The sequence below is a fragment of the Heteronotia binoei genome, chromosome 3 (genome assembly GCF_032191835.1).
Source record: "Heteronotia binoei isolate CCM8104 ecotype False Entrance Well chromosome 3, APGP_CSIRO_Hbin_v1, whole genome shotgun sequence".
Classification (NCBI taxonomy): Eukaryota; Metazoa; Chordata; class Lepidosauria; order Squamata; family Gekkonidae; genus Heteronotia; species Heteronotia binoei.
In genome coordinates, this window is record NC_083225.1 from 171,053,212 (window position 1) to 171,074,849 (window position 21,638).

General features: G+C 40.7%; 1 protein-coding gene across 1 annotated transcript; it reads left to right on the forward strand.

Moving 5' to 3' along the window:
- Positions 1–2,462: 2,462 nt before the first annotated feature.
- Positions 2,463–21,346, forward strand: MMP7 (matrix metallopeptidase 7). Its single transcript, XM_060235316.1, has 6 exons — positions 2,463–2,567; positions 6,459–6,676; positions 6,762–6,907; positions 19,224–19,349; positions 20,464–20,625; positions 21,333–21,346. Exons 1-6 carry the CDS (start codon positions 2,463–2,465, stop codon positions 21,344–21,346), a joined length of 771 nt encoding a protein of 256 aa, XP_060091299.1.
- The last annotated feature ends 292 nt before the right edge of the window (positions 21,347–21,638 follow it).

The following is a 21,638-nucleotide window of genomic DNA, read 5'->3' on the forward strand; positions in this document are numbered from 1 at the left end:
CGAAAAAGGTGTCAGCAGGCACCATGGCACACACGGGCACCATGCTGGGGACCCCTAGTCTTAGACAATTAATCAGTTAAATGCCTCATAGGTTTGCTGCCTGACTCAACCTAAATTCAGGCTACTCGTTCATCCTTAAAAGATTTCTTGAGATTGGAAATCTGTATATATGGAGCTAAGCAGAAAGCATTCTGCCATTTAGGGCTAAGAACAAAAAGAGATGGGATGCAGCATCAAACCCGATAAGAAAGAGGGGGAGGTGTTATTTTAAAACAGCTGGGAGGCCCCAAGATTCTGGCCAAAAGCCTAATCCCTTTCACCTACACCTACACAGTTTTATAGCTGCAACCACTCTCCTGAGCTACAATGTGTTCTGCAATGGAAAGCATATAATTACCATGCAAGAAGCCCTCCGTAGTTTTCCTGTGGGGCAAACAGCAATTCAGTGTGTATAAAACTCATTAAGTACATCAAAGAAATCAATGCTCATGATGGACAATCCTGCACAGTCTGATGCACAGGGTAAACAGTCACCTTCTAAATGTTGCTTTCATAAAACTCTTCAGCTGGGCATCCATGTTGCCTACTCTCTCTATATGTAGGACTGCTAATTCCATCCCATACTATTGTCTGATGAAGTGTGCTTTTAGCACATGAAAGCTTCCATCCTGAATAAAACCTTGTTGGTCTCAACGGTGCTACTGGACTCCAACTTTGTTATAAAACTTTTCAGTGTACTGGTAAACTTTATATGGTATTACAATGCTTGAAACAGGTTACCATAATGTGGTGGTAGTGATCTGTGTTGTAGAAACCCTCATAATGTGATGATCCCCATTTATTTTTATTTTTTAATTTTATTTCTCTTATATTTTATTTATAGCCATACCCACAAACCATATGCTTCTCAAGGAGGTTTATACATCAGAGGCTGTATATAGTTCTGTCTTTAAGAGACAAACAAGATTTCGGGAGGGGGAGTATGACCTTTGTAGAATCAAAGATCCCTTCATCAGATATCTGATGCCAGGTCACTGACAATGGGAACTTTGACACACAAAAGTTCATACCCTGAAACTAAAGTTGGTCTCTAAGGTGCCACTGAATTCGAATGTAGTTGTTTATATGTTTATTTTTGTATTTTATTTAAAACATTTATTAGCCACCTTTTTCCTTTGCAGAACTCAAGGCAGCATACAATATAAATAAGATGAATAAAAACAATTATTTTTTTTAAATAAACACAATGGGCTGATTTTTTAAATAAAAACCCTAATGTCCAGTTCACACGGTAAAATCCAGTTGGAAAGTGCACTTAAAGTGGATTGGAAGTGGGCTATTCAGTGTGTGTGACTGCAGCCTCAATCACACAAAATAAAATGTGTCTGTAGAATACAGCAGCAACACCTCTATTGAAGTGTAGCAGCAGGATGTTTATGACACATTGTACAATATAGCCGATAAAGTTTTGATATTGCAAACCTCTGGAAACCTCAGATCCACATTATTTTGAGTGGACTCATTGGGGGATGGGAAGACAAAGCTGTGAGGAGAAAAACCAGCAATGGCCTGTCAAAATTGGTTTAAAAGACAAAAGAATCCAAGCTTGAGTTGCTTGAGGGAAATGAGCGGTAAACCCAGATTAAAGTGCATCAGTATGTAGCCTTAAAGGGTGTGTAGAACCAAAAATATATAACATTGTAAAAATTCTTCTTGGACTTAGATTCAAAAAAATGAGGGTAGGGGCACATTGAAAAGGGAGTGTCTATGGACAGAGAAAGTCCCACATAGCAGAGCAGCTTAACAAAGTTTATTCAACAAGTCTTCATGAGAAATCTTGATACTTCTCAGAGTGTTTGGTTATCCATTTTAATATTGAAAAATTATGTTATTAGTTTACAGTACTGTTCTTATTTGTGAAATGTCCCAAGCAGGCCTCTGGAAAAAAAATTATCTGAATGGATGGATGGATGGATGGATGGATGGATGGATGGATGGATGGATGGATTCCTTCTGTATCTCGAATAGGCACTTATAATGAAATCTGGATAGAATGCAAATACATTTAAACTGAACTGATTAACTAATTGGAAAAGTGGAAAATCAGATAAGAATTTTTGTATTGGTTGACTGACCAACTTCCAGCTTATTGATTTAATATAAGGAAGTTCTTTTTTCCCTTTCTTCTAAATTCTGTGGTTTCAGAAGAGTAGCCAAATGACAAATAATGTAGGCTGCTGCCTATCTTGGATTGGCATCAGGAAACGCAGACATATTTCTTCATACACTGAGGAAATATAAATATTCAAAAAAGTGACAGAAACTCACAAAACCACAGTCGTGATTAAATGAGTCAGCGTGGGGGTTATTGCTTGTTGTTCCTATATAAGTGTGTCCTCTGGCTGCTAGACACCAGTTCAAAGACTTTCTTCTTTGATACAGACCATTTAGCAAGCAGCATCATGAAGGCCATCTTTCTGTGCATTGCTCTTTTTCTGCTTTCTAGCTTTTCCTTCTCAAGCCCTATCCTACCAGCACAACACATTGAGGATCTGAAGTCTATAGAGGTATGTGAGATCCAAATTTTGATCAGCTGTAAAAACAATTTATAATGCGTGACCTGCTGGTATACTTCAGTGAATATCTGGCTACTAAATTCTGAAGATGCTTTTCTAATGATGCCATTTCTGCATAGCGTGGGTGGGGGAGGAATTGTAAAAAAAAAAATATGGAGAACCAGATGTGATGCATGACTTCAATTCAATTTGCTTTATTGCGGTCCATGACCAAATACATAGTACAATGCAGACCAACAACACCCCCAGAAAAATTGTGCAAATCTAGAGGGACCTAAAAAGGTAAAACATAGGATATAAAAAATACAGATAAAAAATTAAAAGATTATACAGCTCCAGTAAAATATTAATTAAAATACACTGATTAACATTTGTTTCAGTTTCAATAGCATTTATGGTACTATACAGAATACTCAGGGATTAAGGTAAAGTAAAATACAAACTTGGGAATATTCAAAAATAATTTAAAAAATGACAGTTTCAAGACCCCTTCATTTCTTTATTTTATGTAATTATCTCAAGTGTCTTAAAATTTAATCAAATGTGACATCAAATGTGATGCAATCGTAGGTCTAACAAAGTTGACATGACAGCAGCTTTATATTTTTTACTTATGCGTGCCCCACTCATGTATGAAGTGGGGGATAAGAAAATTAATTGAACATTAAAAGGGGCACATGGTTGAGGGGAATTAAATGTGTCCTCCTTCATGAGGTAATTCCTAAGAAGTTATTTTCTATGGCTGAACTTGGAGAAAAAGGATGAAGAAATAGAGTAGATGGAGAGAAGTTAGTTCTCCTCATACATGTATCTCTTTGGGGGTTAAAATAAGATCCCCCAGCTTGTTCCTTAACATAGTAGGAGTCAAGTTGCACCTTTAAGATCAACAAAGTTTTCTTCAGAACATAAGCTTTTAGGGTTGCCAAGTCCAATTCAAGAAATATCTGGGGACTTTGGGGGTGGAGCCAGGAGACTTTGGGGGTGGAGCCAAGAGCAAGGGTGTGACAAGCATAACTGAACTCCAAAGGGAGTTCTGGCCATCACATTTAAAGGGACTGCACACTTTTTAAAATGCCTTCCTTCCATAGGAAATAATGAAGGATAGGGGCAACTTTTTCTGGGGCTCATAGAATTGGATCCCCAGTCCAATCTTTTTGAAACTTGGGGAATATTTTGAGGAGAAGCACTGGATGCTATGCTGAAAATCTGGTGCCTCAACCTCAAAAAACAGCCCTTTCACAGCCCCAGATACCTGCGGATCAATTCTCCATTATTTCCTATGGGAATTGATCTCCATAGGGAATAATAGAGTTCCCAGCAGACATTTCCCTCCCCTCCCCCCACTTTCTGATGACCCTGAAGTAGGGGAAGGGCCTCCAAACCATGGAATCCCCTGCCCCCACCTGGGGATTGGCAACCCTATTTCATATGCTGTCTTCAGACAAGGGGATAAGGTGCAGTGGACTGAAATACATGTAGTTGGTGGGTTAAGTGCAAACTGATACAAAGCTAGGATCACATGGCAAAACAGTGTAACAGATTAGAAGGCCATTTGGTCTGGATAGCCATAAAAGGTAATAAAAGTTGCCTGCCAATTGGTGTTGCTGAAAGTCTAGGTAAAACAAAAGGACATGTATTTCCTTGTTCTTGTCCACCTAATTTACTTAAATTTGCTTTGTATCAGTTTGCACTCTTAACCCACCAACTACATGCATTTCAGCCCACTGTACCTTATCCCCTCGTCTGAAGAAGTATGCCTGCATACGAAAGCTTACATTCTGAATAAAACTTTGTTGGTCTTAAATGTGGCATTTGACTCCTTCTTTGTTCTACTGTTTCAGACCAACACAGCTGCCCACTTGGATCTGTTCCTTAACATGTTTGCTTTCTATGGGTAGGGATTTTTAAAATATATTGGGGGAGTGGCAAAACTGGTCATGCTGATCTTCAATCAGTGAGATATCCAGACACAGGGTTTTATTCTAGGAGACATGTTTGTTGCCTTCTCTCTTCTTCCAATAGCCCCTCAAAAAGCCAGTCCTGGGAGTTGGAGGATCATTATGGGGGAAAGCCCATAGGGGCTGTAATGAGGAGGGGGAATCATCTCCTTTCACTTGTCTTGGTGGAGGGCTAATTTTGCATGATTTCCCCTCCTCTTCCAGCTTCCCAATGCCACATAGCATTTTTCACAAGTTTCCGTAAACACTTGTGTCAGCAGTTTGGAGTTGGGTCTCAGTGGTCTGTTAAGAAAAGGGCAGAGTGGGCAAGATTTCCCTCCACAAATACAATCTTTCAAGTGTATGTCACATTAGTATCTAATGCCACAAAGATTGAACTACATGTGTCCAACAATATCACCTTATTGTTGGGGAAAAAATGTAATGAGTTTACACTGAGTTTGTAATGAGTTTACACTGCTAGCGGGCTTGCCCATAGACACAGGGTTCTAAATCATTGGGGAAATACAAAAATTCCATCAATAGGAAAAGAGTTAATAGAGTTATTCTGCTCTGCATCAATAAGAAAAGAGTTATTCTGCTCTGCAGCCGAACTCCTTTTAGCACACTCTTGGAAGTCTGATCATATACCTACAGCTTCTGAATGGCATATACGGCCTGGGCTGCGCGGACTGCACTGGCTGCCGATTGTATACCGGATCCGGTACAAAGTGCTGGTCATAACCTTTAAAGCCCTATATGGCCAAGGACCGACCTACCTGAGGGACCGTCTCTCCCCATATGAGCCCCAGAGAGCACTGAGGTCAGTAGGCAAAAATAAACTGAATATCCCTGGGCCGAAAGAAGTAAAACTGCAAAGCACCCGCACTCGGGCCTTTTCCGCCGCAGCCCCACAACTCTGGAACCAGCTCCCAGAGGAGGTGCGGGCCCTGCGGAACTTAGATCAGTTCCGCAGGGCCTGCAAGACCGCCCTCTTCAAACAGGCGTTCATTAATGATGGTACCAATGTTTACTGCTAAATTAATAATGCTTACCGCCACTGTTAGTCTAGGAATGTTTTAATCACTGATTGGTTTTAATGTGTTCTTAATGTTTTATTATTGTATTGTTCATTTTAAATGTTGTAAGCTGCCCTGAGCCTGCTCTGGCGGGGGCGGGCGGGGTATAAATAAAATTTTACATTACATTACATTACATTACATTACATTAAAAAATTGTGTGATCTTTGTGTAATGGATAAAATAGCTTCAAACATTCATGAGTCAGAAACTGGGATGTTTACCACTAATTTTGAGGCATTATGGTTCCTTTTTTAAAAAATTACCTTTCTAATCAAGAACCTATTCTATTGTTGTCCAATACTGTCAAAGCTATACTTCTTAATATGCATGTCTGTAGGCCATACAGTTTCATTATGGAAACATGTAGCCCTTTGGAAATGTATGTTAAGACTTTTTTAATGCTATTTCATTTAGTATGTTGCCTCTTTGATGCCTATGTAATATTACCCCATTGATTGTTCATGTATTTACTTATTGCAGTTGTTGTATTTAGTCTAGTTTCTCTAATAATTTTTTTAAAACATTTAAAATGTCTTTCAACAGACTTTACCAAGCCAGCCACTGAATCCAAGCATAGATGCAGGTGTCTAGTCCCCAGGACAGCACTGTGTTTTTGATCCAGCTGGGAGAAATGTGTGACCATGCACAGATTATCTTTCTGGATCAAGACTACTAAGTAATGGACTACCATGGCTCACCAATCTAGACTTAGTTCATGGGCTGTTTCCACTTTAGTAGTTCTGTTGTTCCACAAATTATCAACATATGTTGGTACTGACCTGCAACCCCACAGCCACTCTTTCAAGGAACAGTATGTTCATTAAAACTCTAAGGTAGCTAGTGTGTTTTTTTTCTTCATCCAGATTTATCTTGACAAGTTCTTCCCATACCTTCACAAATCGGACAGTCGTGAACTGGTAGATCGAATCAAGGAAATGCAGAAATTCTTCCATTTGACTGCAACCGGGAAGATGGATGCTGCAACAAGAAAGTTAATGGAACAACCTCGGTGTGGGCTCCCAGATCTGCAAGAACTAAAAGCAGCCCGACAAATATGGTCCAAGAGAGTGCTGACTTACAGGTTAGCTCTATCCTCTCTCTCTTTAAAATATCAACAGTTCGATTTCCAGAATTCCAATATTTTTAATTTATTGTGTTCCTCAAAGGATAAATAATTATACTCCAGACCTGCGTAAATCAAAAGTGGATCAAATCATACAAAGGGCATTTCAAGTGTGGAGTGACGTGACCCCACTGACATTCAGAAGAGTTAATGGACCTGCCGATATTGAAATTCTGTTCGCATATGGTGGTAAGCCTTTACTATTATCAACTAGCAGAACAGAATCCCTGCATTCCAAATGGGAAGGGGCCATGGCTCAGTGGTAGAACATCTGTTTGGCATGCAGAAGGTCCCATGTTCAATCTTTGGCATCTCCAGCTAAAAAGATCTGTCACTAGATGATATGAAAGACCTTTAGTGGTGACCTTGGAGAGCCAGTGCTGGTCTGAGTAGACAACAATTGACTCTGATAGACCGACGGTCTGATTCAGTATAACAACTACAACAAAAGGTGCACAGTTCTTAGACTAACATCCAGGGCTTTCTTTTGCATATTGGCAACACCCCCTGATGTCACCATTGTTTCACAGAGGGCTTTTTTGTAGAAAAGGCCCAGCAGGAATTCATTTCCATGTTAGGCCACACCCCCTGACACCAAGCCAGCCAGAACTGCATTCCTGTGTGTTCCTTCTCAAAAAAAGCCCTGGTAACATCCAAGAATGCACAGCATTGCATTCTTCGCTGATTCAGTATAAGGCAGCTTTATGTGTTCATGAATATATGCATAGAAACCATTTCCTTTTTCTGAAACACTACAATGTCAGAGGCCCAGAATCACTGCAGGATGATCTCTGAGCTAAACATGTAACACAAATGGTAGTTTCTGAACTGCAGTTTATCATAATGCTTCTTTCCTCCTATATTTATCCCACCATTCTTCTAAAGAGTGCAAGACCAAATTCACAATTCTCCTTGCATTTCTATAACTATCTTGTAACAGAGATCAGGCTGAGAGGGAGTAATTTGCCCATGTGAGTGTTTAGCCAAGTGAAGATTTGAATCCAGGTTTCCCAGAACCTAGCCTGGCACTCTAACCATTATGCCACCCTGGGCAGGCTTTCAGTTTTCATATTCTTCCCCTCTACACACACACCTCTTCCCTTATGGTAACTCACTGCTGCCGAAATACTCCCAACCAGGTTCCCCATGGCCACTGGCAGAGGAGGGGGGTAGGGCTGCCAGACCCAGGTTGGGAAACTCTTGGAGATTGGGATATGGAGCCTGGAGTGGACAGGGACATCAGTGGGATACAATGCCATATAGTACACCATTTTCTCCAGGGGAATTGATCTCTGTAGTCTGGGCATGAGCTGTAATTCCAGGGCATCTCCAGATCTCACCTGGAGCCCAGCATCCCTACTCCAAACTCTTTTTTAAAAAATGCATAAGCATTATAAGTTATGTACCTCATATGGAAGCAACATTGCCATTTCCACCAGTACCACCATTGACACCCCCTCAAAAAAAACACCCCTCTTCATACAACACAGAATATGGACAGTCAAATTGTCAAAGACTACGGGACTATTTGAATATGCTGAACATTTCAGAATATTGAATTTATTCCTTATTGAACAGATTTTTTACCTTAACAATGACTACATTCTCTTTCAACTTTAGCCCATGGTGACTATCCTTTTGATGGAAGAGGGGGAACTTTGGCCCACGCCTTTTTCCCTGGAAGTGGCTTAGGAGGAGATGCCCACTTTGATGAGAGCGAGCAGTGGTCAGAATCCAATAGAGGTAAATTCACACCTGAAGCAGTAGATAAGTACACCTTAGCAGGTCCCTTCACCAACTGTCCACCTTACCTTGTGCACTGTCCTACACTGATCTCTACTGAGAAGTTATGCCAAGAATCCTAAGCAAAAGACATGCCACTATGAGTACATTACTATTCCTTTATTGCTCATTTCCATTAAAAGCAGAAGTGGCCAAGAATAGTCTTGGCCAAGAATAACAATGCAGTCAAACTTTTCAAGTTCTTTCCCTGGGCTCTACATGAAAAAAATGTGTGAGAGTTTGTTTATAGATAACTTAAATATAGATGCACATGTGAGTGTTGCTGTAGAGCTGTAACTTTTTATATAGATATATGATTAAGTGTGTGTGAATTAACATATATGCATAACAGACAACTGTTAGACTTGGGACCATTGAATCCATTGAAGTACTGGGTTTCATCACAATAGAGAACAGCAAGAGACCACAATCCAATTATATTATTCTATATTTCTTTATTAAAATGTTTCTGCTCCCTTCCTTTTCCCATAATGCAAGGCAGCATACAAACCCAAATTTCAAACATGCAAAATGCAATGAAATCCCAAATCACCACAGTACCTGCTGCTTTGCTGTTGTTCAGTCGCGCAGTCAATTCTGACTCTTTATGAACCTGTGGACCAAGTCACACCGGCCCTCCTACCCTCCACCATCTTCTGAAGTCTGCTCAAATTCATGATAGTTACATCAGTAACGCTGTCCAGCCACCTCGTCTTTTGCTACCCCCTTCTTCTTTTGCCTTCTGTCTTTCCCAGCATCAGGATCTTCTCCAGTGAGTGCTCCCTTCGCATTTGGTGGCCAAAGTATTTGAGCTTCAGCTTCAGCATCTGACCTTCCAGGGAACAGTCAGGGTTGATTTCCCCTAGGGCTGACTGATTTGATCTTCTTGCATTTAACACACAACTTCTCCCGTCCTTCTTTTTCTTCTGTGTTTTAGAAATCAACCTCTTCCTTGTTGCTGCACATGAATTTGGTCACTCCCTGGGGTTGGCACATTCAAATGTCCCTGGTGCCTTGATGTACCCTACTTATTCTTATGTGAATCCTGCCACCTTCCGTCTTCCTGCTGATGACAGGAAAAGGATCCAGAGATTATACGGTAAATTCAATACGAAGAATGTGTTTCTTGTGATGACTTCACTTTTTAACACAGTCCTGTCCTTAAAAAATAAATTAATTAAAGCCCTTCTGGCTTGGGCCTGTAGTCTTATCTAAGGCTAGGACATGCACTTCTAATTTATCAACAGCTGATTCGGCTTGTGGATCAGTCCACCAACATATAGCTTGCCACAAAATAGCATGGTTGACGCTGATGATGCTCAACAGGGCTTTCTTTGTACCAGGAACTCCTTTGCATATTAGGCCACTCCCCTCTGATGTAGCCAATCCTCCAAGTGCTTACAGGGCCTACTGTAAACTCCAGGAAGATTGGCTACATCAGCGGAGTGTGGCCTAATATGCAAGGGAGTTCCTGCTACCAAAAAAGCTCTGGTGCTCAATACCTAGTGAAGGGAGAGCTTAATGGATTAATAGTGTTGGCCATCTATTTGTTGAGCTGACCCTGACATGTAGCATGCAACAAATGCAATGGATGGAGTAATGGGTGCCGAACAAAAAGTCACCATAATGGGAGCAACATCTGCAGCTGCCTGAACATTCCAGAACTAGGTTGCTGGAATCTGATATTGATATTTTAAAGATGGACTTTATTATCCACATCTTCTGTGAAAGTGTCCGCACGGCTATTTCCCATATTTCCTTGAAGCTTCCCTTGTACTTTATTTCCCCTAACCAATTTCTTTGCTTTTCTTTATCAGGAAGGAGACGCCAAAACCCCCTGGAGAGCTCCATTATGCATCTTACGAAATGAAGTATATTGTGTTTTGAACTGGTTATGCTTCCTTTTGAAAGGTTTTTGTGTGTGTGTTACAAAGCAAAGTGACAAGAATTCAATTTAATTTTGAAATGGCTGAAAGGGAAGCAAAAACTCAACAGTCAGATAAAACGTTCAGTTGCGACTATCTAGGGCTTGCAATAATTGTTTCCCAAAGGATAATGGTGGGGATTTTCTCACTAGATTTGCACATACACAAACACACTACACACTTACCCTGAACTCATCTCAACCTTTTCCAGATATTCTCACTGCATTTACATCAATACATGTGAAAGGATACCCTTGCTGTGGGTGGTAACAGTAGTGGGCTCCCTTTTCATTGCTGAGGGGATATGAGAAGTGGTCAAACCCTGGTGCAGATGCTAAGGTCACAAAGCAAAAAAAAAGGGAGCATGGAACCTCCTAGCTCTTTGCTTTTCACTCTATATTGTCATTCACTCTTTGTCGGACCTGAAGGTTTCATCCATTTCAAGCCAATTAAAGCCTTTGCCTCTCATGATACAATCAAAGTCCTGTTTGCCATTCCAGCAAAGGAGAACCACACTCCATATCTGGGAATAAATTTTAGGCCGACTGTAGGGAATCTAGCAAATCTACACCAGTTGGGTGTGGACTCTAGTCTGGGAGAGCCAGGTTTGATTCCCCGCTCCTCTACATGCAGCTGCTTTGTATGACCTTGGGTCAGTCACAAGTTTTCTCAGATCTGTTCCTCTCAAGAGCAGTTCTGGGAGAGCTCTCTCAGCCCCACCTACCTCTCAGGGTGTCTGTTGTGGGGAGAGGAAGGGAAAGGAGATAATAAGCCACTCTGAGACTCCAAGTGAAGGACGGGGTATAAATCCAATCTCTTCTTCTTCTTCAGATGTTTCACTGGACTCTGGTAGATTTCTGTTTTGATGTCCTTACATTCTGAAGGTTCATCTGCTGCTCTCTGTTGTGTTACAATATTGTTTTCCTTTATGAAATGCTTGTGGTTCCAACTGTATTGATTTTCTGCCAGCTGCACAGGATGTGAGGCACTATTCAAAATTTTCAAATAAAAATAAATACAATGTTATATATGCAGTCTATTACTATTACTGTTGCTATTACTACTACTACTTCACAGGTGATAGGAATTGTCATCTTGACATAGTAGACTTGGAACAGGAAGATCTGGGTTCAAATCCCTGCTCAGCCACTAAATCTCACTGAGTAATTTGGGCTCTACTTGTCTATTTTATATGCTGGTAGCATTTCGCATAATTTCCCACAGAAACAATTACTTTCAAATAGCCTGTTGCAGCGTAGTCATATTCCACTTACCAGAATGGCCAGATTTGTCTACCAATAAAATTTTCTGAAGACTTAGTATGACTATATAGAGCCAGTTTGGTGTAGTGGTTAAGTGTGCGGACTTACCTGGGAGAGTTTTGATTTCCCACTCATCCACTTATGGCTGCTGGAATGGCCTTGGGTTAACCATAGCTATCGCAGGAGTTGTCCTTGAAAGGGAAGCTGCTGTGAGAGACCTCTCAGCCCCACCCACCTCACAGGGTGTCTGTTGTGGGGGAAGAAGATATAGGAGATTGTAAGCCACTCTGAGACTCTGATTCAGAGAGAAGGGCAGGGTATTCTTCTTCAGTGGGTCTTCTTCTTCAGTGGGTTAAATCAGATACTAATTGTGGACAATAAAGTGTTTAAGTGCATTTATTGCTGACCCATGTGATGCGCTGATCTCACATGCTTCTCATGTCACAAGACTATTGCAAATATCAGTTTATTTTAGGCTACCTTTTCAACTCAACAGCTCTTTGCTACATGTCAGTTCTAAAGTCACTGGGGATGACTGTGACCTTTTCTTTAAAAAAAAAAAGCCAACGTATCTGTGCTATCCTATCCATTTGCACAATAGAAGACCAGTTTATATAACTGTACTATTGCCTGATGTCAACAAGTGGACAGTCACGTTATGATTGGGGCACTAAAGTCATGAACAAATGTTCCCTTTAGAGTGCTCCAGGAAAGGCAAAAAAAAATCTGTATATTTCCAAGCTTCCTGGAAAACTGTAGCACCAAAGGCCTATAAAACAATTACTTGTACAATATTCTCATAATTCATATAAAATTTTGTATTACACACACAATAAAGATATCTCCAATCATATACAATGTCCAATAGTCTTCATGTGAATAAAAGTCCCAAAGGGTGATTAACATGTGGAATTAACTGCCGCAGGAGGTGGTGGTGGCTACAAACATAGCTTCAAGAGAGGGTTGGATAAACATATGGAGCAAAGGTCCATCAGTGACTATTAGCCACAGCATATTGTTGGAACTCTCTGTCTGGGGAAAGTGATGCTCTGTATTCTTGGTGCTTGGGAGGGACAATGTGTGATGACTTCTAGTGTCCTAGCCCCACTGATGGACCTCCTGATGGTACCTGGTTTTTTGGTCACTGTGTGACACAGAGTATTGGACTGGATGGGCCATTGGCCTGATCCAACATGGCTTCTCTTATGTCCTTAAACAAATTCTTGTGAGTTTCCTTTCTTCTGTTGAAATTGAAAAGAAGTCAAGACAAAAAGTCTTCTTCTGTGTATAAATAGCCGAAGCAAAAAGGGAACCGGTTTCAATAGGTAGATCTTCTTCAGCCCATAATTTCACTTGTCAAAGAAGGCTTCACATACTATCCTAACAGAAGACTAACGGTTATACACTGATCCACAAAGAAAAGCACAAAACTAAAAACATACACACTCTCACTAGTTACCCAATGTCTTGTGTTTGAAGCGATGGTCTTAGTCAATTTCACAGGCAGTAATTTCCACGTTCTATTGCCAGTATCGCTTCTCCTGAGAAGCACCTATGCTCATAGTACTAACACATTTATGTTGGAATTGGATACAGCTGTTGGATTTGCTGCTATAGCCGAAAGATCACTCTTAAAGGTAAACTGTATTTTTACAGAATTGTTGACATCTACATACACTACACTCATGTTTCAACCACTTTATCAAAATAGCGACAGTTACAGATCCTAATTGGAGCCTGCAAGCGTTGCTATTTTAGCCTTATGAATTACAAAAATGCTGGCAATTCCATGTTCTGATTAAGACCCATACGCATGACTGTTTTGAGCTTATGAATCCAGTAACACACTCTGTGCAGGAGGTGTTCTTGGACATCCACTTGTACATATGGGTGGACTTGAAACTTCTCCAACACTAAAAATTTAAAATCATTAGGGGAATGTTTTGCCTGTGAAATTTACTAAGACCAGTGCTTCAAACTACGAGTCATTGGGTAACTAGTGAAAGTGTGTATGTTTTTAGTTTTCTTCTTTTCTTTGTGGTTCAGTGTATAACTGTTAGTCAGAGTGTTAAATCAGTGTTTGATTCATTAAATCTGTCGCATCAACTATCACCAGTGGTCTGACCTAGCCTCAGATCGCAAAGCATGGAGGCACACCATCCACCAGGCTGTCTCTTCCTTTGAGAACGCACGCATAGCTGGTCTTGAGGACAAAAGGAGATTGAGGAAGAATCGCACTGCTACAGCACCAACCCTAAATCAGACTTTTCTCTGCAGCCACTGTGGCCGGACCTGCCTGTCCCGCATTGGTCTTGTCAGCCACCAGCGAGCCTGCAGCAGATGTGGACTATTGCACCCTTCTTAAATCTTCGTTCGCGAAGCCAAGCCGAGAGAGAGAGAGAGAGATTCATTAAATCACAAAAATGTATCCGTAGAACACAGTAACAAGACATCTATTGAAGTGTAGCAGCAGGACATTTACAACGCATTGTACAGTATAGCGGATAAAGTTTTGATATTGCAGATTTCCGGAAACTTCAGATCCACGATATTTTGAGTACACCTATTGGGGAATGGGAAAGCAAACCTGTGAGAAAGAAACAGCGATGGCAAAAATTGGTTCAAAAGATAAAAGAATGCAAGCTTGAGTGGCATGAGGAAAATGAGAGGTAAGCCTAGATTGAAGTGCGTCAGTATGTAGCCTTAAAGGGTGTGTAGAACCCTTGTACATAACCTTGTAGAAATTCTTTTTGGTCTTAGATGCAAAAAAAAAAATGAGGGCAGGGGCTCATTGAAAAAGGAGTATCTATGGATAGAGAAAGTCCCACATAACAGAGCAGCTTAAAGTTTATTCAACAAGTCAACAACAGAGCAGCTTAAAGTTTATTCAACATGAGAAATTTTGATACTTCTCAGAATGCTGGGTTATCCATTTCAATGGCTTTTTTTCCAGGACTTTTTAATAGAAAAAGCCCACCAGGAACACATTTGCATATTAGGCCACCCTCTGACATCACCATTATTTCACACAGGGCTTTTTGTAGGAAAAGCCCAGCAGGAACTCATTTGCATATTAGGCCACACCCCTGATGCTAAGCCAGTCGGAACTGTGTTTCTGCTCAAAAAAAGGACTGCTTGTTTTTAATATTTATAATTTCTGTCATTATTATGAGTTTATGGTGCTGTTCTTACTTGTGAAATGAATATATATTGTATTGTTTTTAGTGTTCATTGTATTATTTTTGTCTATCTGATTTGTTGTATTTTATGTTTTTTTGAGTTTCTTGTTTTTATATGTAAAATGTTGGGGGTTTTTAAAGGAGATTGAAAAAATGTCTTGAACAGGTCTCTGGAGAGGTGAAATGGATGAATGGATGGATGGATGGATGGATGGATGGATGGATGGATGGATGGATGGATGGACAGATGTATTCCTTCTGTATCTCAAAAAGGCACTTATAATGAAATCTGGATAGAATGCAAATACATTTAAACTGAACTGACTAACTAATCGAATGGAAAAACAGACAATAATTTTTGAATTGACTGTCCTACTCCCAGGTTATTAATTTAATATTAGGATGTTCTTTTTTCTTTTTTCGAAATGCTGTGGTTTCAGAAGAGGAGCCAAATGACAAATAACGTAGGCTGCTGCCTATCTTGGATTGGCATCAGGAAACACAGACGTATTACTTCATACACCATGGAAATATAAATATTCAAAAAAGTGACACAAACTCAAAAAACCACAGTCATGACAAAGTAAGTCAGCATGGGGGTTATTGCTAGCTGTTCCTATATAAGTGTGTCCTCTTTGCCTGCTAGACACCAGAGGCCAAAGAGTTTCTTCTTTGATACAGGCAGCATCATGAAGTACGTCCTTCTGTGCACTGTTCTTTTTCTGCTTTCTGGCTTTTCCTTCCCAAGCCCTATCCTACCATCAGAAATCATTAAGAGTCTGAAGTCTATAAAGGTATGTGAAATCCAAATTTTAATCAGCCGTACAAACAAATTATAATGCATGACCTGCTGATACATTCAATGGATGTCTGGCTACTAAATTCTGAAGATGGATTTTCATGATATAATTTCTGTATGGTGAGGGGGGGGTGTGTGTAAAAAAATTGTGGAGAACCAGATGCGATGCATGACTTCATTTATGTTATGTAATTGCCACAAGTGCCTTAACAAAATTTAATCAAAAAGACATCAAATGTGATGCAATTGTAGGCCTAACAAAGTTGACATGTTGACAACAGTCATATATATATGTCTGTCACGTATGCCCCATTCCTGTATGAAGAGATGAAGAAGTTATTTGAACATAAAAAGGGGCACATGGTTGAGGGAAACTAAATGTGTTCTCCTCCATGAGGTAATTCCTCAGAAGTTCTTTTCTGTGTCAGAGATAGAAGAAAAAGGCTGAAGAAATAGAGCAGATGGAAAGAGGTTAGTTCTCCTCATTCTTGTATCCCTTTTGGAGTTAAAATAAGGTTCCTCATCACCAACTTTCTTCACAAGTGAAACACAAGATTAAAGGAACAATGGCTGCCACTGTCACATTAAGTTTGGTCCTGAATGAACATCCCCTTCCCTCAATAAAATATCATACTGCAACATTGTGCATATGGTGCCTCAGACATATTGGGCCAAATTCATCCTTGTTCTTGTCACAAGTAGAATCATTAACAATTTCTTCATCACTACTGCGACTGTATTTCCACAACCCTTTCTTGATGTGTGAGTCTGTTCAGCTTCCTACAACCTTATGGGGTTAGTCTTTACTAGTCCATTTTTATAGATCAGAAAGCAAGTTTGAGGATGCAAATCTGGAAAAACACTAGAGTGTCCAGAAAAGCATCAGACCATTTGATTAGTGACTAGTAAGATCTCAAAAGACAGCATCAGCAGGAAACCAGCCTTAGTGGAAGGCTGATTTCCCCTCTTCTTCCACCTTTCCATGCCACATGGTATTCCCCACCACACAAGGTTCCCTAGCATCCTCATCAGCTGTTTGGGCTAGGATCACAAGGGTCTGCAAGTGGGCAAGATTCCCCTCCACAAATACCTTGCACAGGCTGTTTGTAGGATCCAACTCATGTCTTCAATAGACTTTTCCAAGCCAGCGACTGAATCCAAGCATAGGTGCAGATGTCTAGTCCCCAGGGCAGTACTGCATTTTTGATCCTGCTGGGAGAAATGTGACCATGCACAGATTATCTTTATGGATCAAGACCACTAACAAATGGACTACCACGGCTCATCAATCTAGACTTAGTTTATAGGTTGTTTCCACTTTTGCAGTTCTGTTGTTTCACAGATTATCCACATACGTTGCTGACCTGCAACCTCACAACCACTCTTTCAAGGTGCAGGATGTCCATTAAGGTTTTAAGGTAGCTGGCTTTTCCCTCTCTTCATCCAGATTTATCTCAGCAAGTACTTCCCAGCCCTACACGGTCTCACAATGGAAGAACAAATCAAGCGAATGCAGAAATTCTTCCATTTGGTTGTGACTGGAAAGATCGATGCTGCAACGAGAAAGTTAATGGAACTACCTCGGTGTGGACTTCCAGATCTGCAAGAACTACGAACATCCCAACAAATATGGACCAAGAAAGCGCTGACTTACAGGTTAGCTCTATCCCTCTCCCTTGTTAAATATCAACAGTTTTATTTCCAGATTTCCAATATTTTTATTTTACTGTGTTCCTCAAAGGATAGATAATTATACTCCGGACCTTCCTAATTCCAAAGTGGATCAAATGATGCAAAAGGCTTTTAAAGTGTGGAGTGACGAGATCCCGCTGACATTCAGTAGAGTTAATGGATCTGCCGATATTGTAATTTTTTTTGCACATGGCGGTAAGACTTTATAATTATCAAATAACAGAACAGAATCCCTGCATTCTAAATGGGAAGAGGACATGGCTCAGTGGTAGAACATCTCTTTTGGTTCGCAGAAGGTCCCAGGTTCAATCCCTGACATGTGCAATTTTTTGCCACTGTGTGACACAGAGTGTTGGACTTGATGGGCTGTTGGCCTGATCCAACATGGCTTCTCTTATGTTCTTAAAAGGACTAGGTAGTAGGTGATGAGAAAGACCTGTGACCTTGGAGAGCCACTGCCAGTCTGAGTAGACAGGGTCTGATTCAGTACTAGGCAGCTTCACATGTTCATGAATCAATGCATTTTTTCATGCATAGAAACCATTTCCTTTTTCTGATGAATTACAATGCCGGGGACCCAGAATCAATGCAGAAAGATCTCTGAACTAAGCATGCAACACAAATGGTAGTTCTGAACTGCAGTTTATCATAATGCTTCTATTGATCTATCTACATATATTTATCCCACCATTCTTCTAAAGAGTGCAAGACCAAATTCATGATTCTCCTTCCATTTTCATAACAATCTTGTAACAGAAATCAGGCTGAGAGGGGGTGATTTTTCCCTGTGCGCATTATGGCCAAGTGAAGATTTGAATCCGGGTTTCCCAGACCCTAGTCTGATATTCTAGCCCAGGGATGTCAAACATGCAGCCTGGGGGCCGAATCAGGCTCCCAAGGGGCTTCTATCAGGCCCTCAAGCAGCTGGCTGTCATCTGCTTCCTTCTCCCTCTCTCTTGCTTCCTTCTGCATCACAGCTTGCTTTGCCAGGCTTGCTCAATAGCACAGGAGCTACAGAGCAAAACCTTTATTTTTTACTGAGGTTCCTGCCTTGGAGAGGAAGAGGGGGCGAGGGATAGCTTGCTTTGCCAGGCTCTCTCAATCACACAACAGACCTACTGACCCAAGCCGCTCTGCCTTTTATTGGCTGAGGCTCCTCCCCCTCCTGGTTCCCTGAGGAAGGAAGGAAAGAGCCAGAGCTTCCTTTCCCCAGTTCCCTCGGCCCCATGGAAGAAATACAAAGAAAGGGCCTTTAAGACCGAGTGCTAATATTTTATGGATGTTTTAAGGTTTTTTTTTTTTTAATCTTTATGTTTGTCTGTGACCTTTATAAAGTTTATATCTCTGCTACACACATGGCCTGTCCCCACTTGACATGGCTCGGTCCGACAAGGTCTCATTTAGGTCAAATTCAGCCCTCATAACAAATGAGTTTGACACCCCTGCTCTAACCATTATGGCACACTGGTCAGGCTTTCAATTTTCCCATTTTCCCCCTCTACCCCCACACCACTTCCCTTACCTTAACTCACTGCTGCCAAATTACTCCAAATCAGATTCCCCATGGCCATTGGCAGAGGATGGAGCCCAGTATCCCTACTCCCAACTCTTTAAAAAAAAAAAAATTGCAAAAGCATTATAAGTTATGTACCTCCTATGGAAGCAACATTGCCACTTCCACCAGTACCACCATTGATGCCCCCTAAAAAAAAAACACCCCTCTTCATACAACACAGAATACGGACAGTCAAATTGTCAAAGACTACGGGACCATTTGAATATGCTGAACATTTCAGAATATTGAATTTATTCCTTATTGAACAGATTTTTTCCCATAACAATGACTACATTCTCTTTCAACTTTAGCCCATGGTGACAATTATCCTTTTGATGGAAGAGGGGGAACTTTGGCCCATGCCTTTTTCCCTGGAGAAGGCATAGGAGGAGATGCCCACTTTGATGAGAGCGAGCAGTGGTCAGAAACCAATAAAGGTAAATTCATCCTTAAAGCGGTAGACAAGTAAACCTTAGCAGGTCCCTCGACCAACTGTCCACCTTACCCTTGCACTCTCCTACACTGATCTCTACTGAGAAGCTATGCCAAGAATCCTAAGCAAAAGACATGCCCCTATGAGTACATTACTATTCCTTTATTGTTCATTTCCATTTAAAGCAGAAGTCGCCACGAATGTCTTGGCCAAGAATAACAATGCAGTCAAGCATTTCAAAAATGTGTGAGAGTTTGTTTATAGACAATAAATATATACATGCACACAGGGCATTTTTTGTAGAAAAAGCCCAGCAGGAACTAATTTGTATATTAGGCCACACACCCCTGACAACACTATTGTTTCACACAGAGCAGGAGTTCATTTGCATATTAGGCCACACCCCCTGAGATCAAGCCAGCCGAAACTGCGATCCTGTGCATTCCTGCTCAAAAAAAGCTCTGCGTGCACATATAAACAATAAAAATATAGATAAAAATATAGATGCACATAAACAGAGACTAGATGGCCATCTGACAGCAATGTAGATCCTGTGAATTTAGGGGGAGGTATTTGTGAATTTCCTGCATTGTTCAGGGGGTTGGACTAGATGACCCCGGAGGTCCCTTCCAATTCTATGATTCTATGTGACTGTGTCTGTATAGCCATATCTTGTGTGTGTGTGTGTGTGTGTGTGCATAAAAATATATTTATTTATTTATTTATTACTTTACATTTATATCCCGCCCTCTCCGCAAGCGGACTCAGGGCGGCTTACAATATCATAAAAACAATCAATTCCATAAAACATATAAAACCATAATTCACTTGTTATATGCATAACAGATAATTGTTAGCCTTGGGACCAGATGAATCCAAGTATTGGGTTCATCGCAATTCAGAGAAGAACAGCAAGAGATGACAGTCCATTTATATTATTTTATATTTCTTTATTAAAATGTTTATGCTCCATCCCTTTTCCCATAATGCAAGGTGGCTTACAAATCCAAATTTCAAACGTGGCAAAATGCAATGAAATCTCAAGTCACCACAGTACCTACTATTACAAGCTAAGTATTTAACACACTTCTCCCTTCCCTTTTTCTCCTGTGTTTTAGAAACCAACCTCTTCCGTGTTGCTGCACATGAATTTGGTCACTCCCTGGGGCTGCCACATTCAAATGTCCGGGGTGCCTTGATGTTCCCTACTTATTCTTATGTGAATCCAGCCACCTTCCGTCTTCATAATGATGACAGGCAAAGGATCCAGAGATTATACGGTAAATTCAGTACGAAGAATGTGTTTCTTGTGATGTCTTTACTTTTTAACACAGTCCTGTCCTTAAACAAAAATAATAATAAAAGCCCTTCTGGCTTGAGCCTGTAGTCTTATCTAAGGCTAGGACATTTACTCTTAATTTATCAAAGATGACCCATGCTCCAACAGCTGATTCGGCTTGTGGATCAGTCCACCAACATATAGCTTGCCATGAAATAGCATGGTTGACGCTGATGGTGCTCAACAGGGCTTTCTTTGTAGCAGGAACTCCTTTGCATATTAGGCCACACGCCTCTGATTTAGCCAATCCTCCAAGAGCTTACAGGACCTACTAAACTCCAGGAGGACTGGCTACATCAGGGGTGTGTGGCCTAATATGCAAAGGAGTTCCTATTACAAAAAAGCCCTGGTGCTCAGTAGCTGGTGATGGGCGAGATTAATGGGTTAATAGTGTTGACATATAGCAATGAATGCAATGGATGGAGTAATCAGTGCAAAACAAAAGGTCACCATAATGGGAGCAACATCTGCAGCTGCCTGAACATTTCAGAACTTGGTTGCTGGAGCCTGATATTGATATATTAGAGATGGACTTTGTTATTATCCACATCTTCTCTGAAACTGTTTGCATGGCTATTTCTTGTATTCCCTTGAAGCTTCTCATGTACTTTATTTCCCCTAACCAATTTCTTTGCTTTTCCTTATCAGGAAAAAGACGCTAAAACCCCCTGGAGAGCTCCATCGTGCATCTCACAAAATGAAGTGTACTGCATTTTGAAAGATTTTTTTTTTTTAAACAAAGTAAAGTGACAAGAATTCGATTTAATTTTGAAACGGCCAAAAGGGAATCAAAAACTCAACAGTCAGATAAAACATTCTGTTGTGACTGCCTAGGGCAGTGTGGCTTTTGAAGCCCCCACCGCACTGTCAGCTGGCTTGGAGAAGGCATTTCTCTCTTTAAATCACTTCCCCAAACCAAGCCAGCTGGCAGCTTGGAGAATGCATTTAAAGTTG